Source organism: Muscardinus avellanarius (assembly GCF_963383645.1).
Source record: "Muscardinus avellanarius genome assembly, chromosome: 10".
NCBI classification, from domain to species: domain Eukaryota; kingdom Metazoa; phylum Chordata; class Mammalia; order Rodentia; family Gliridae; genus Muscardinus; species Muscardinus avellanarius.
Genome location: NC_137796.1, coordinates 100,685,936 through 100,701,927, shown reverse-complemented (window position 1 = coordinate 100,701,927; position 15,992 = coordinate 100,685,936). Strand labels below are relative to the sequence as shown.

Below are 15,992 nucleotides of genomic sequence, written 5' to 3'. Positions count from 1 at the left end.
CATATTTTGGCCATTTTGGGGCAGCTCTGGGGACAGCTTTCCAACTCTTGCCCCTCTCTTTCCGTGTGCCTCTCATACTTTCGAGACAGCCCATGTTTTCCTGGAATGTGTGTCTTTACTCAAATTAAAACCTCTACCTTCATCTCTGAGTGGCTTGTGTTGAAATTCTTTTTGCCATGGAAGCCAAGAACCCACAGAAGTTATCGTGTTGCCCATGACAATCCCAGTACATGGGAGGCTGAGACAGGAGGATTGCAGGTTCGAGGACAGCCTCACCAACTTAGTGAGACCCTCTTTCCAAATAAAAAATAAAATAGGGTCAATGATGTAGCTCAGAGGTAGAATGCTCCTGGGTTCAATCCCAAGCCCCCCACCCCCACCCCACCCCTGTATTTGTTTTCCTGAATGGTGAGCTGGACCATACCTGGGTTTTACCTGATGGGAATGTGCTGGTATTGGACAATTGCTTTGCTATTAATTTCAAAATGTAAAAAGTAGTCAGGGTCTGGGTGCTGGGCAGGCACTCAGGAAGGGAGGGGAGGCAGCTGTTACAATGCAGAGTTCCCCTCACCAAAAGTGATTACCTAGTACACCAAAGAGTTGTAGCCCAGGGCCTTCATTTTTAAAGACAAGTTTACATAATAAATAACTTCTAGTAGATGATAGGCTAAAACTCTCCAGGGACATGGGAGGGCAGTACAGGTCTTCATCAAAGAGGGCAGATACCATGTGACCCCTGACTTTGTTAACCAAGTAACACATCTTGGTCATTACAAAAGCTTGCACCTGAGATAATGGGTGGTCCCACGCCTGCATCAGGTGAGGAGCAGATGGAAAGACCAACCATTGGTCAAGCAGGATGGGAGATCGTGAATCCTCATAACCATACCAAAAGGCCTGCACCTGAGATAATGGGCGGGCCCACACCTGCATGAAGTCGGGCAGATAGAAAGACTATGGGTTAAGCAGGACGGGAGACAATGAATCCTTATAAAAACCGTTCTATGCTCAAGAACTTCAGTGTCTTATTTTCAAGGCACTCACTGTGTCCTCTGATGCAGTGCTTTATTATTCTGTCCCTTCTTTCTACTTTTGTAATAATAAAAATTACTTAAGCTTACAGCAGTATAGTTCTGGCTATTTTTCTAAACTAGCTAAAAACAAGAACCCACGGCTCCATCTCATACCATTACAGTTTTGGCGCCCAACGGCGGGGCTCCATTACATTACCCATCTTCTGTTTTTAAGAATTATGTTCACTTAACTTCACTGGGGAAACAGGGACAAGTCAATGTGCACAAGATGCCAGAGTTAGTCACCGCCCTACATTCTCCTTGGAGTCCTGTCAATAAGAATATTTTCTTATTGGTGATCCGTGCTTGTGATTCTAGTCCTTGGGAGGCTGAGATAGGAGATCACAGTGAGACCTAGCGAGGCTCTCAGCAACCTAGTGGACTATTTCCAAATACGAAATAAAAACCCAGGCGTGGTGGCGCACGCTTGTAATCCAAGCATTTGGGAGGCTGAGACAGGAGGATCGCGGTTCATGGACAGCCTCAGCTGCTTAGTGAGGCCCTCCACAACTTAGTAAGACTGTAAGTAAGAATCCTGGAACACAGGCAGGGAATAAAAAATAGGGCAGGAGGTGTAGTTTGAGGGTCGAATGCCCCTGGGTTCCATCCCCAGACCCACCAAAAAAAAAAAAAAAAAGAAATAACATATTGGGCTGAGGATGTGGCGTGGAGGTAGAATGCCTCTGGGTTCCATCCCCAGTGCTCCTCCCCCCAAAAAACATTTTTCTACCTTTGCCCCATAGACTGGTGTACCAGTTTGCTATTTTATAGCCCTTTAAACTTTCTGTTTTCTTAGGGCCTGTCCTCGCATCATTGAAGCCTCACATTTTTGAGGGCAGCCAGTCAATAGCTTTGACCCAGCACGGCTCTTTCATTGAATTCAGGAGTGGTTTCTAGAGTACCCTTTCTCACTTGCTTGTGATTGGCCTTCAGAAGCAGGGAACCCGCCCCCTCCCTCCCTCCCTCCCTCCCCTAGGGGCTGGTTCTGCCATTTATTAGTCAGCAGGTTACTCAGCCTCTCTGAGCCACAGTTCTTGTCGCACAGAGTACAATTAAGAGCGTAGAGTTAGCTGGGAATGGTGGCACAGGCTTGGAATCCCAATACTTGGGAGGTTGACACAGGGGGATTTCAGATTCAAAGCCAGCCTCAGCAACTTCGTGAATCCAACTTAGCGAATTTATTTAAAAAGAAAAATAAACCAAGCATGGCGGCTCATGTTTGTGATCCCAGTACTTGGGAGGCTGAGACAGGAGGAGTGCAGGTTTGAGGATAGCCTCAGCAAATAGTGAGACTCTCATTGGCCTAGTGAGAACTTGTTTCAAAATAAAAATAAAATAGAGCTGGGATGTGGCTTGGAGGTAGAATGCCCCTGGTTTCAATCCCCAGTACAAATAAATAAATAAGTAATCAAACAAATATATAAATAAAATATATAAAACACAAAATAAAAGGACCGAGTATGGTAGTGCACGCCCATAATCCCAGTACTTCGAAGGCTGAAACAGAAGGATCACAGGTTCAAAGCCAGCCTCAGCAACTTAGCAAGACCCTGTTTCAAAACAAATATAAAACTGAGCTAGCTATGGGTGTTGCTTAGAGGTGGACTGCCCTTAGGTTCAACCCCCAGTACCAGAAAAAGTAAAAAGTGTCTAGAGTTAAGAAGGTATGTCTTACAAAGTACCTGGCATAGAGTAAATACTCAATAAACATCAGCTTTCAGAGACAAGAAGTGCCATTTATGGGGGGGTCCACATGCACTCCAGGGCTTTTTTCCAGCCCCCTTCGGCTCCCCACTTCCCTCATGACAGCCCCCCAACCAGCACCAGAAGTGCTTGGTCCCAGCCTGCTCCACACCCAGAGGGGTGGCTCCCCACGCTCTCCACGGGCGCAGGTTCCTGCACCTGAGCCATGAGCCTGCATCTCCTCAGCTGTTTTTATTTTCTCATGGGCCTCTCATAAGTGCCATCTCTGCTGTACTTTCCAAATGCTGTTTCATCCTCCCAACCATATCCAACTTTGGTCAAACTTCCCAGGATGGAGGGATATTTCCAAGAGGTGGGCAGCCACTGGTGTTGAGGCCACAAGTACAGACAGACTTTTACCCAGAAAGGGGTGAGGAATGAGAAGACCACACCGGGGGACCACAGCTGGGAGGGGAGCGATGCAGAGAGTGTGTGCATGGGACAGAGACTCTGGGGCTGGAGGGAGAACCAGGAGGATCAGGTGAGAGAAGAATCCTGGAACACAGGCAGGGAGAGTTTTTTTTGGGGGGGGGGTTAAATAGGTTGCTGACTATTTCAGCCAGCATTCTCACTGTTGTAACCCCAAACACCAGACCACAACTTAGAAGAAAGGGATTTACTTGCTAACAGTTCTGGAGATTTCAGGAGCTCAGTCCATGCCAGGCCAGGTTACATCAGTAGAGCTGAGAATGTGGTAGTGGGAGGCAGAGAGAGGGAGCATGGGGGCTCTGCTCTCACATCGTGGAGGCTGGAAAAGAGAGGGGGTATTTAAAGTCACAAGCAGAGCCCCCAGGGCCACAACCCCAGTGACCTGCCTCCTCCAGCCACAACTCCCTGCCTAGGTTACCACTCAGTAGATCCATTACGGTGGATCTATCCACTAACGAGATTAGAGCCCTCATGATTCAATCATATCAGCTCTGAACATTAATATGTGAGGTCTATCAAGGGACATTCTTTTTTTTAAATTTTATTTTATTGGTGCACTGTATTCATACATCATAGTGGGATACAAACTTTTGTAGACATACATGCACACATCGCCCAGTCAGCCCCCACCCGATCCCCACCCCATTCTCTCCCCATCCCTCCTTCCCATGCTTGGCTTAGTGGTTGACATCTAGTATTATAGCAATTTATCCAAAATTAAAAATGATAATCTCACATAACAGTTTCATTTGTCTGATACCAAGTGTTTGATGATTTAAAGATAGCATTTCAATATTTCTTTTTGCTTTCTTTCTTACTAGAGCATATTTTTTTCTGTTTTTTTTTAGGTGAAACTATCATATATTTATACATTTATTTTTCAGAAAAAAATCTATCCTAATATGGAATATGAATTCTAGATACCCAAAACGATCTTGAAAAAGAACAAAGCTAGCAGATATATATTTTCTGATTTCAAACCATATAAAGCTACAATAATTGAAACAGTGTAGTACTGTTCTAAAGGCAGATATATAGACCATTGGAGTTAAATACAAGCCTAGAGCTAAATTCTTCCCTATATTGTCAAGTTATTTTTGACAAGGTTTCCACGAACATTTGGTGGTGGAAATAATAATCTTTTAACTAAATATTGTTGAAAAATAATAATTACATGGAAAAGAATAAAATTGGACCTTTACCTAATCCCATATACAAGTATTAACTCAAAATAGATAAAAGACCTAAATATAAATCTTAAGACTATAAACTTTTAGGAGAAAATCTGGGTCATAAAACCTCACAACATTGAAATTGGCAGTGATTTCTTGGATATGATTTCAATGGCACAGGCAACAGAAGAATATACAAACTCCCTAAAAAATAAAAGAAAATATTGTATATCCAAAGACAATGTAAACAGAGTTAAAAGTTACTAATAGAATTGGATAAAATATTTCCAAATGCTATATCTGAAGGTATATTAATATTCCAACTAGAAATCCTAAAAATTAACAACAATAAAGGCAAATAATACAACTTAGAGATAGGTAAAAGACTAACATAAATAATGAATCTCCACAGATAACCAATCTTAGTTGTCTGTTGGATGGAAACTCTTGTTTCTCTGGATCTGGTGTGTGTTACCTATTTCTTCTTTGTAGTTAATCTCTTTGAGTATTTTCTCTAGCGCTGGTTTTGAAGACATAAATTCCTTCAGTTTCTGTTTGTCATGGAAGCTTCTTATTTCTCCATCTAATTTGATAGAAAGTTTTGCTGGATAGGAAATTTTTGGCTGGAAGTTGTTTTCTTTCAGAGTTTGGAATATGTTACTTCAAGCCCTTCTGGCTCTCATGACTTGGTTTGGGAAGTCTGGAGTGATTCTAATTGGTTTGCCTCTGAATGTCAGTTGGCCCTTTGTTTTTGTTGCCTTTAAGATTCTCTGCTTGGCTTCCACATTGGTCATTTTGACAATTATATGGCGTGGGGATCCTCTTCTCCGATCCTGTCTAAAGGGAGTTCTATAAGTTTCCTGGATCTGTGTATCAACCTCTTGCTCTATATTTGGAAAATTTTCTGCTATTACTTCCTTGAAGAGATTGTTGATCCCTTTGGTATCACTTTCTTTTCCCTCCTCTATTCCAATTATTCTTAGGTTAGCTCTCTTAAGATGGGCCCATATTTCTTCAATGTCAGATTCCTGCTGTCGGATATTTTTTTCTAGATTAGAAACTATGCATTCATTTTTGGATTGCTCATCTTCTAAGAGCGAGATTCTGTTCCCCATGTGGTCTAATCGGTTGTTTGTGCTTTGAATTGAGGCCTTTACTTCATTAATTGCATCCTTTATCTCTTTTTGGCTCTCTCTGAGTTCTTTTCGAAGCACCTCTATTATTTCTACAGTTATTTTCCTGATTTGATCTTCTAGAAATCTCTGATTTTCTGTTTTATCAAGTTCTGATGTTGTGGGGTTGTGCACATTCATTACTCCAGTGTTATTCCTCTTTCCCATGATTTCGGAGGTTTGTGCCTTCTCTGGGTTCTTCCCTTGGGTCACTATGGCTTCACTTAAGGTGCTCTGGATCTCGAGTCTGTATTATCTCAGACCCCACTACTCCTTTACTGGGTTGTATCACAGAGTCTCCGACCCAGGGAGTCAATAGAGGCTGCTTTAAACTATGGGGGGTGCCAGGTTGCACGTTCTCCTATGGTGTGATATCTCTGCCACCACCACTCCCTCACTGGGTCAAGTTCCAGGAGGCCCAATACTGCGATTTCTCCTCTGTGGCCCGCAATTTGACTCACTGTTCTTGAATACGCAGATGTAGCTGTACTGGACTCGGTGAATTCACTGCTGCTGCCGCCGCCGGTGGCAATATGGCGCCTCTGCCACGCCCTCGGCCATGAGGCTGGTGTATTTTTTCCTCTCTGGTTTTGATTTCCACTCTGAATCCCTGCAGCGTGTGCTGAGCTCAGCCACTGGGAGCTTTAAATGCTGTCTGCGCCGAAAGATCCCGCCTGGCTGTTCCGCAGCGGCTCACCTTGGCTTGCTGTAGCCGTCCGTTGAGTTCGCCGCTGCCGCCGGCAGTATGGCGCTGCTGCCGCGTCCTCGGGCTCGTGTGTCTCCTCTGTGGCCCTGAGCTCTGTTCTCAGTCCGCTTTCTCTCTGGAGCCTGGTGGGTTTTTTTTTGTTTTTCTGGTGATGGTGTTTTCTGGCTATGAAAGGCGCTCTTTTTGTGGTAATGGAGATTGGTTGTTAGTGGGACTCTTAAGCCCCGCTTTTCTCGGTCGCCATCTTCCCGGAAGTATCAAGGGACATTCTATATCTACCCGTAACAACAATGGAAGGGGAGGGATTGGCAATGGCAGGGAGTGGACTGTCAGGCGTCTTAGAGAAATTTAAGTAGAATAGCAACAGAAGGGAAATGCCTTGTGCAAGTTAACACAACTAGGAAGGGTGGAGCTAGGCTTCAAGCCTGGATAGTCTGTCTCCAGAGCCCTAGTTCTTCATCACTGTGCGTTACAGGTGAAACTTTACGCCTACCAAAACCTTACCATGGTGTGTGTGTGTGTGTGTGTGTGTGTGTGTGTGTGTGTCCACACTTGCATGTGCATGCACACACAGGCTGGAAGTTAATAATGTGCTATTTACTATTTTATCATATTTAATATATTATTATACACACTGCCATCATAATGTAAACTACATTTTATTTATCACACAATTTATTGCATAGTAATGACGTATATGATATAGCAGTATTTTGTTGTTACAGGACCAAGACACTAAAACTTAAACTCATCTTTACCCTCTTAATTCTAGGCTTCTCTCTCCCTAAGCCAGGGAGGGGTTCTATTGTTCGCCATCTGTATTTATTTTAGATGCTGAAGAAATAAATCCAAACTCGATTAATGAAAGCTATGCCCTCCCAAGATCTTGATCACAGGCTGGCTTTATACACAGAACCAACAAAACCCTCCAGTTCTGAAGGGAGAGGAGAGCTGTGTTGATCCTGCACTGTGGGGTGGAGGGGGAGGTAGTCACCGTGCACCGTGTGGGTCAAAGCTGCCTCTCAGAACAAGAGAGGTCGGAGGGCGTGGACTGGGGAGGAGGGTGCACCTGGGTCCAATTCATTCATTCATTCACTCATTCATTCATCTTCCTTCCTTCCTTCTTTCCTTCCTTCCTTCCTTCCTTCCATCTCTGAGCTATACCCCCAGCTCCATTTTATTTTGAAACAAGGTCTCACTGAGTTACCACATGCTGGTCTTGAGCCAGTGATCCTCCTGTCTTAGTCTTTCAGGTATTGGGATTACAGGCGTGCATTGCTGTGCTTGGCTCCGTTTCAGTTTTTGAGTTTTCTAGTTCTTCAGTTCCTAAGTATGGGCTTCCTACTTGTAAAACTGCAAATGTATCTGTTAAACATACATACAGGAAAGATTTATTCTTACGTTTCTTTTAATGGATACCTGAAAATATAAAATTATACACATTAGTGGGGTACCATGTGGTGTTTTATTTAAATCAGGTTAAACATAGCTATTTCCTCAAACATTTATACTTTCTTTTTTTCTTTTTTCCTTTCTTTTATTTAAAATTTTTTTAGTACTGGGAATTGAACTCAGAGGCACTGTACCTCTAAGCTATACCCCCAGCCCATTTATTTATTTGTTTGTTTGTTTGTTTGTTTGTATTATGAAACAAGGCTCCTGAAATTACTGAGGGTCTTGTGAAGTTGCTAAGGCTGGCCTTGAAAACCTCCTGTCTCATCCTCCCAAGTACTGGGATTATAGGCGTGTGTGATCACACCCTTCTATCATTTATTTAAGGTTAAAACTTTAAAAATCTTTTCTTCTACTTTTTTTTTTTTTGCAGTATTGGGTATGAAACCCAGGGGCGTTCTACCTATGAGCTACATTCCCAGCCCTATTTTTTATTATTTATTTTTGAAACAGTGCCTCACTGAGTTGCAAAGGGCCTCACAAGTAGTAATTAAGGCTGTCTATGAAACGTGATGCTTCTGTGTCAGCCTCCCAAATGCTGGGATTACAAGTGTGCACCACCACGCCTGGCCTTTCTTCTACCTTTTTGAAATGTGCAGTATCTTATTGTTATTTATAGTCACCATACTGTGCAAATAGTACATGTGACTTTCTTCTGTCTAGCTGTAACCTATTACCCATTGGTCAACCTTTTCCCATCCCACCCTTCCCTGGAAATTATTAATATTAAATAACACTGTGAGCTGGATGTGGTGGCGAACCTCTTGTAATCCCAGCATTGGGGAGGCTGAGACAGGAGGATCTTGGTTTGTGGACAGCCTTAGCTCCTTAGTGAGGCCCTTTGCAACTCAGTGAGACCCTGTTTCAAGATAAAAAATAAAAAATAGGGCAGGGAGTGTAGCTTGGAGGTAGAATGCCCCTGGGTTCCACCCCCAGTACTATAATAAATAAATAAATAAATAAATAAATAAATAGCACTGTGGTGGCACAATCTTGTAATCCCAGTGCTTTGGAGGCTGAGAAAGGAGGATCACAGGTTCAAGGCCAACCTTAACAATTTAGTGGGACCCTCTGCAACCTAGCGAAATCTTGTCTCACGATAATAAAAAAAAATAGGCCTGGGCATGTAGCTCATAGACAAATGTCTCTGGATTCAATCTCCAGTGCCAAAAACAAACAAGCAAGCAAACACATAAAAAAAAAACCCCAAAATTATTGATTTCCTCGGAGGGAGTCTATAAAATTAGGATGATTATTATTATAGGTGTCATGATGACAAAGACTTAAATCTCCCAGCATTTATCTAAGGAGGATCTAAATATTTATTTATTTATTTATTTAGTTAGTTAGTTAGTGGTATTGGGGTGGAACCCAGAGGCTTTTCTACCTCCGGGCTATACTCCCAGACCTATTTTATACTTTATTAGAAACAGGATCTCACTAAGTTGCTGAGAGCCTCACCAAGTAGCTGAGGCTGGCTTCGAACCCGTGTGATCCTCCTGTCTCAGCCTCCCAAGCGCGGCGATTACAAGCGTGCGCCACCACGCCCGGCTTTGATCTAAATATTTAATGAGCATATAACAACACTCAAGCCAACTTTGAACTTAAAGTACTGGCAACAACAACAATAATAATAAATAGCATTTTTTTTGGTATTTATTTTGTGCCACACACTGTGGTAACACATTACAGAGGTGAAGATAATGTCACGTTAATGCAACAATTCCACAAAGTAAGGGTTAATTATTAACTCATTGTACAGGCAAAGAGATTGATCCTTGGAGGGTCAGAGCACTTGGCGTGAGGTGGTGGAGCTGCCAACACCACTCAGGATATCTGCTGGGCAGGCCGGCTTCAGAGACACAGTCGTAACCTTTAGGACACTCTCCTCTCAATCCTCTTACCTCTTCCCATTCAAACCATGACTTCAAGAATTCTCAGTCTCATGGAACCAGTCAAGATGTCCATCAACAGATGAATGGATTACAAAACTGTGGGATATGTACACAATGGAATTTTACTCAGCCATCAAAAAAAACTCAATTACGTCATTTCCAGGGAAATGGATGGAACTGGAGGACATTATGCTAAGTGAGATTAGTCAGTCACAAAAAATAAGAAATCAGATGCTTTCCCTAATATGTGAGAGTTAGGGAGAAAAGAGGAGCAAACAAGATAACCTAAAGGAAGAGAAAGGAGGGGGGAAGAGAAAAATCTCTAAAGCACACAATGTACTTAAACATATCGAAGTCAATCACTAAGCCAAGCAAGGAAGGGAGGGACGGGGAGGGAATGGGGTGGTATTTGGGTAGGGGTTAAATCAGCGATGAGTACATGTTTATACACACAAGTTTTTTACCCCAATAAGTTGTATGAATATAATGCACCAATAAAAAAAAAAAAAAGAATTCTCAGTCTCATTAAGCAACACTTCCTTTGTTTTGTTTTTAGTTTTTGTGGTACTGAGGATTTTTGTGATACTAGGAATGGAACCCAGGGGCATTCTACCTCTGAGCTACATCCCCAGCCCTATTTTTATTCTTTATTTTGAAACAAGGCCTTGCTAAGTTGCAGAGGGCCTCACTAAGTAGCTGAGGCTGGCCTCAAACTTGCAGTTCTACTGTCCCAGTCTCCCAAGTACTGGAATTACAAGTGTGTGCCAGCACTCCAGTCTGGTACTAGAGATTGACCCCAGGGGAATTCTATCTTGGGGCTACACCCCAGCCCTCTTTTACATTTTTGTTTTGAAACAGAGTGCCCCTAGGTTGCTGAAAATCTTGGTACATTGGGGAGGTCAGTCTCTAACCTGAGATCCTCCTATCTCAGACTCTCAAGTATTAGGATTACAGGTGTGTGCCACCACGCTTGGCAGGAAGTAGCCCTTTTTCTATTTCTTTGGGTCCCCAGGTGATTTTTTTCCCTCCCCTTTTTCTGGAGTCACAGATAAATTCCTCTCTAGGGGGCTGCTATTGTTTCATTAATCCCAGTGACTGGCGGCTGTGACTCAGAGGGCAGAAAAGCATAGCACCACATTGGTTCTGGGGTACACACTGGTTCTGGGGGTTGTGCAGTTCGGATGGCTATCCACTTTTTTCCCCCATGAAATATTTCTGATTTAAAAAAAATATTTCCCAAGAACCAAAGAGAGAGGTAAGGTAAGGTAGATCCATGATATGCTCTTATACAACAATGATTTTACCAGGAGAAATTGGGGATCTTAGCTAGCTCATTTTGTGAGAGTAAAAAGAATTGGAACAATATGAATGTCTATTCACACCCACATTTTTTCTATTCCCCACGATTTAAAACAGAATGAAAGAAACATCAAGGGACTAGGAGATTGTCTTTCTGATGTTCTTTCACGAATACATCTTATACAATGGGAACTTTCACTGCCAGATATGGAAGTATCAATATAGTCCTTCTAACAGACTATTTGCTGGGAGGAAAATGGACAGTTCAATTTTTTTTTTTTTTTTTTTTTTTTTTTTTTTGCGGTACTGAGGATGGAACCCCGGGGCATCTGACCCCTGAGCTACACCCCTGGCCCTGTTTTTTATTCTTTATTTTGGAACAAGGTCTCACTAGGTTGCAGAGAGCCTCATTAAGTAGCTGAGGCTGGCCGCACACCCGTATCCTCCTGTCTCAGCCTCCCAAGTACTGGGATTACAAGCGTGCCCACCACGCCCTGCTGAAAATGGACAGTTTAGTAGCAGATGGACAGAATTCATATTCACTGGGAGAAGGTGTGCTTGGGTGGGATGCTGGGTGGGCAGGAGTTTTCTCATTCAGTTCCTCTAAATTGGGCCAAGACAATGGAGCCCCTCACGGGGGATTCCTAGAATCACGGTCACTGCTATTTTGGAAGCTCCAGTTAGACATAGAACCTCAGATGATCCCCACCGACACACAAGCTGGGGGCTGGGGTGGGGCGCGGTGGTGGAGCATGCGCCCAGCATCCATGAAGCACTGCACACACACACACACACACACACACACACACACACACACACCCCTACAGAAACCAACCGAACCAAACCAAGCCAACAAACCCAAACCACATGGTACAATGGCCAGCGGCCATTAGGTCAAATTCCAGCCAGGACCAGGCCAGAGGTGACCTGTGTAGCCGGAGTCCCTGCTGGCAAACTGCTCAGGCGTGGGCCTGACATTTTGTTAACCTCATGGCAATGCACTGGGATTCAAATCTATAGATCCCAGTCAGTGTCATTTTTGGGTAACAGATCTTTTGAGATATAATTCATGGACCACATGGTTTGTTCTTTTTGTGTGTATGTGGTACTTGGGATTTTTTGTGTGTGTGTGTGGTACTGGGGGTAGAACCCAGGTTTTTTTTTTTTTTTTTTTTTTTTTTTTTTTTTTTTTTTACCTCCAGGCTACACTTACAGACCTATTTTATACTTATTTTGAAAACAGGGTCTCACTAAGTTGCTGAGAGCCTCACTAAGTAGCTGAGGCTGGCTTCGAACCCGTGCGATCCTCCTGTCAGCCTCCCAAGCACGGGGATTACAAGCGTGCGCCACCACGCCCGGCTAGTCCTTGGGATTTAACCCAGGGGTATTCTGCGTCTGAGCTACACCCCAAGACCTATTTTTTATTGTTCTTTATTTTGAAACAGGGTCTCACTAAGTTGCAGAGGGCCTCTTAAAGTAGCTGAGGCTGTCTGCTAACCTGGATCCTCCTGTCTCAGCCTCCCAAGTACTAGGATTACAAGCATGTGCCACCACGCTTGGCTGCTTCATTTTCTTAAAAGACGCAAGTTAATGATTTCTAGTATGTCCACAGAGCAGGCAACCACTACTATATTTTATTATTTTCATCACCCCCCAAAAAACCCCATATCCTTTAGTTATCCAACCAGATCCCATTCTCTCCGCACTCCCAGTCCTCAGCAGCCAATAATCTACCTTCTTTTTCTTTTATAGGTTTGCTTTAAGAATGCTTTCTCTGAATATGTGGATTCTAGACATTTAATATGAATGGAATCCTATAATATGTGGTCTTTTACGACTGGCACTTTTCACTTTACATAGTGTTTTTAAGACATACCCATGTTATAGCATATATTTGTGTGTGTGTGTGTGTGTGTGTGTGTGTGTGTGTGTCTGTGTCACTGGAGATTGAACCCAGGGGCACATTGCCACTGAGCTACACCTTCAGCCATTTTACTTTAATTAATTAATTAATTTATGTATTTATTTTTTTTGAAGATTTAAAGAAGTTTATTAGAAAGATAGAAATACACAGGATAGAAATACAGCCCCATGTTAAAATGGCATGAGGGGGTGACTCGAAATGAATACACCCTAATTTTATTTTGAGTCAGGGTCTCACGAAGTTGCTGAGGCTGGCCTTGAACTCACGATTCTCTCCTAAATAGCTGCAATTCCAGGCACACACCACGGCGCCGGGCAGTTTAATACTTTACTGCGACGCGCTGTCAGGCAGCTGCTCATTCAATCATCACAACCGTCCTCTGGGATGGGTAACACCGTCAGAATTTTAAAGACAGAGGAGGCACGCCATCTCACAGAGAGGAAGACACTTGTTGCCCAGGGTCACACAGCTGGCAGGCGGCGGGGTCCAGGTCGGCACTCAGATCCGCTGGAGTTTAAATCCTGTACTTTTGAAGACCAGGCTATTATGATAAACTCGGTGTCATGTACATTTGCAAGTGTCAACATGCTGGCGAAAGCCTCAGATGACCAGGATGATGCTGCATTATTATTCCTTCCGGTCAGCCAAGATGACAGGTAGAAGAGAATCTCTGCCCGGCTCCGGGTGGCACCCAGCGTCCCTCGGAGCCCCTGGCATTCCCAGCAGAGCCGAGCCAGGATGCGGAGCCAGGGCGCGGGGAGCCGCTCCATCGGTCCTCGCAGATGGTCGCTTCAGCCAGTTATGGAGCTTGAAGCTTTATCACCCCCGACTGATGCACACAGACAGGGTTCTGGTCACGGCGGCGGCAGCGACGGCTTTGTCCTCTAGGATTACAGAATTGTGTCGCTCGCCCAATTTTAGAAACTGAATTGATCCTTCTTTGGGAATCATAAAACAACAGCTGCTCAGTATCGAGGGCTGAAAAATCCAGGAAAAAGACTGGAAATTAAGAAGGAAAAGATCTTCCCCTAAATCTCAGTTTTAGAAGCAGCCACCGATAAATTTATTTTTGTGCATTTACTCCTAGTCATTTTATTTCCTGTGCATTGCAAACATTACTGATTTTTTTTCCTGATTATAAAAGTAGTATACAAACCTCATAGGAACATTACTGAATCCATGAGCCTCATAGGGACTCAGTATCAGTATTTTGGTATATGGTGTTTTGGTGTTTGAGTTTTTATTTACTTATTTATTTATTTATTTATTTATTAGTGTGTGTGTGTGTGTGTGTGTGTGTGTGTGTGTGTGTTTGCGGTACTGGGAATGGAACCTGGGGGCATTCCACCTCTGAGCTCTACCCCCAGTCCTATTTTTTATTCTTTATTTTGAAATAGGGTCTCATTGAGTTGCAAAGGGCCTCACTAAGTAGCTGAGGCTGTCATCAAACTGCAACCCTCCTGTCTCAGCTTCCCGAATGCTGGTATTACAAGGGTGCGCCACCACGCCTGGCTTGGAACCTGCATGATTCTCCTGTCTCCGCCTCCCAGGTATGGGGATTACAAATGTGTGCCACCACGCCTGTCTTGCTATTATATTTTAAATACAACTATTAATGCGCTAAAGAAATATTTTCATATGTTTATCTTGTTTCAAAAACCTTGCTATTACTCATCTTACTAGCTTACCTGAGAGTTCATTCAGGTTTTTGTATAATTATACTGTCTGAAAAAGAAAGCTTGGTTCTTGCTTCAATCCTTATGCCTGATTTATTTTTCTCATCTAACTAGACCAGGACTTCCTAGATGGGGCGATAGTATTCATCTTTGTCTTGTGCCTAACTTTAATTGGAAGTTTAACTGTAAATATGATACTTGCTATCGATTTTTAATACCTTTACAAATTAAGGAATTATCCTTTTATTATTAGTTTGCAAAGAAAAATATAGGCATATGTGACTGTTAATGTTCTCAAATGGTTTTTCTGTATTCATTGAAATAACCAGATGGCTTTATCCTTGAATCTATTAATATGATATTTTATATCTATAGATTTCCTGACATTGGGCCACACTCCATTTTGAGAATAAACCTTATTTTGTATGATGTGTATGTGCAATAGTTATTGATTTCATTTTTTTATTTCTTAAATACATTAGGATAGGTTTTTTTTTACTAAGTTAAATTCTCTATTTGTGTTTCTGTCTCCCTTTCCACTCTTATATGCTTATTTACTTCTTTGTATGTGGCACTGAGGATTGAACCCAGGGGCCCTCTACCTCTGAGCTACACCCCCAGCCCTATTTTATTTTTTGTTTTGAATCAGGGTCTCACTAAATTGTGGAGGGCCTTACAAAGCTGCTGAGGCTGGCCACCAACCTGCAAAAATCTTCCTGTCTCAGCCTCCCAAGTACTGGGGTTCCAAGTGGGTACCACCACCATAAAGAGTGCCCGGCTATTTATTTATTTTTGCTTTTGGTTTTGTTTTTTTTTTTAGTTCCCAAGTTTTATTCAAGAACTTATACAAAATATTCCAGATAAATTTTTTTTTTTTTTTTTTTTTTGGTGGTACCGGGGTTCCTGGAATCCCTTCTACCTCCGGCCTACACTCCCAGATCTATTTTATATTTTTGAAACAGGGTCTCCTAAGCCAGCGCAGCTGGCTTCTAACCTGCGCGATCCTCCTGTCTCCGCCTCCCAAGCGAGGGGATTACAAGCGTGCGCCACCACGTCCGGTGCCAGATATATGAATTTTAATCCTCATCTTCCTCCTGGTTAATCTGGAAGTAACGTAATTCATAACTTTCTTTGCTGTTAGCAACTACTCGCAACCAATCACGTAGGTTATTCTTCTTCAAATATTTTTTGGTGAGATATTTCAAATACCTTTTGGAGAAAGGCACCTCTGACGTCACAGAGATCTCGCTCCTGCTCCTCTCGACGGACACCACCCTGCCACCAAGATTCCCAGCTTTCCCGTTCACTTTGATTCGCTCCTGGAGAAACTGCTCGAAATTGGCAGCCTCCATGATTCCATCTTCTACAGGGTGGGTGCAGTCAAGAGTGAACTTCAGAACCTGCTTCTTTTTTTTGCCCCCCTTCGCCACAAGCTTTTTCACAGGTGCCAT

At 43.0% G+C, this 15,992-nt stretch overlaps 1 protein-coding gene across 1 annotated transcript; it reads right to left on the bottom strand.

Annotated features, from left to right (window-relative positions):
* Nucleotides 1–15,617: 15,617 nt before the first annotated feature.
* LOC308268021 (large ribosomal subunit protein eL22-like) lies at nt 15,618–15,992 on the bottom strand (the record flags this gene model as incomplete). The annotated part of the gene is made up of 1 exon (XM_080703021.1): nt 15,618–15,992. The coding sequence occupies one exon, from the start codon at nt 15,990–15,992 to the stop codon at nt 15,618–15,620; it is 375 nt and encodes a 124-aa protein (XP_080559147.1).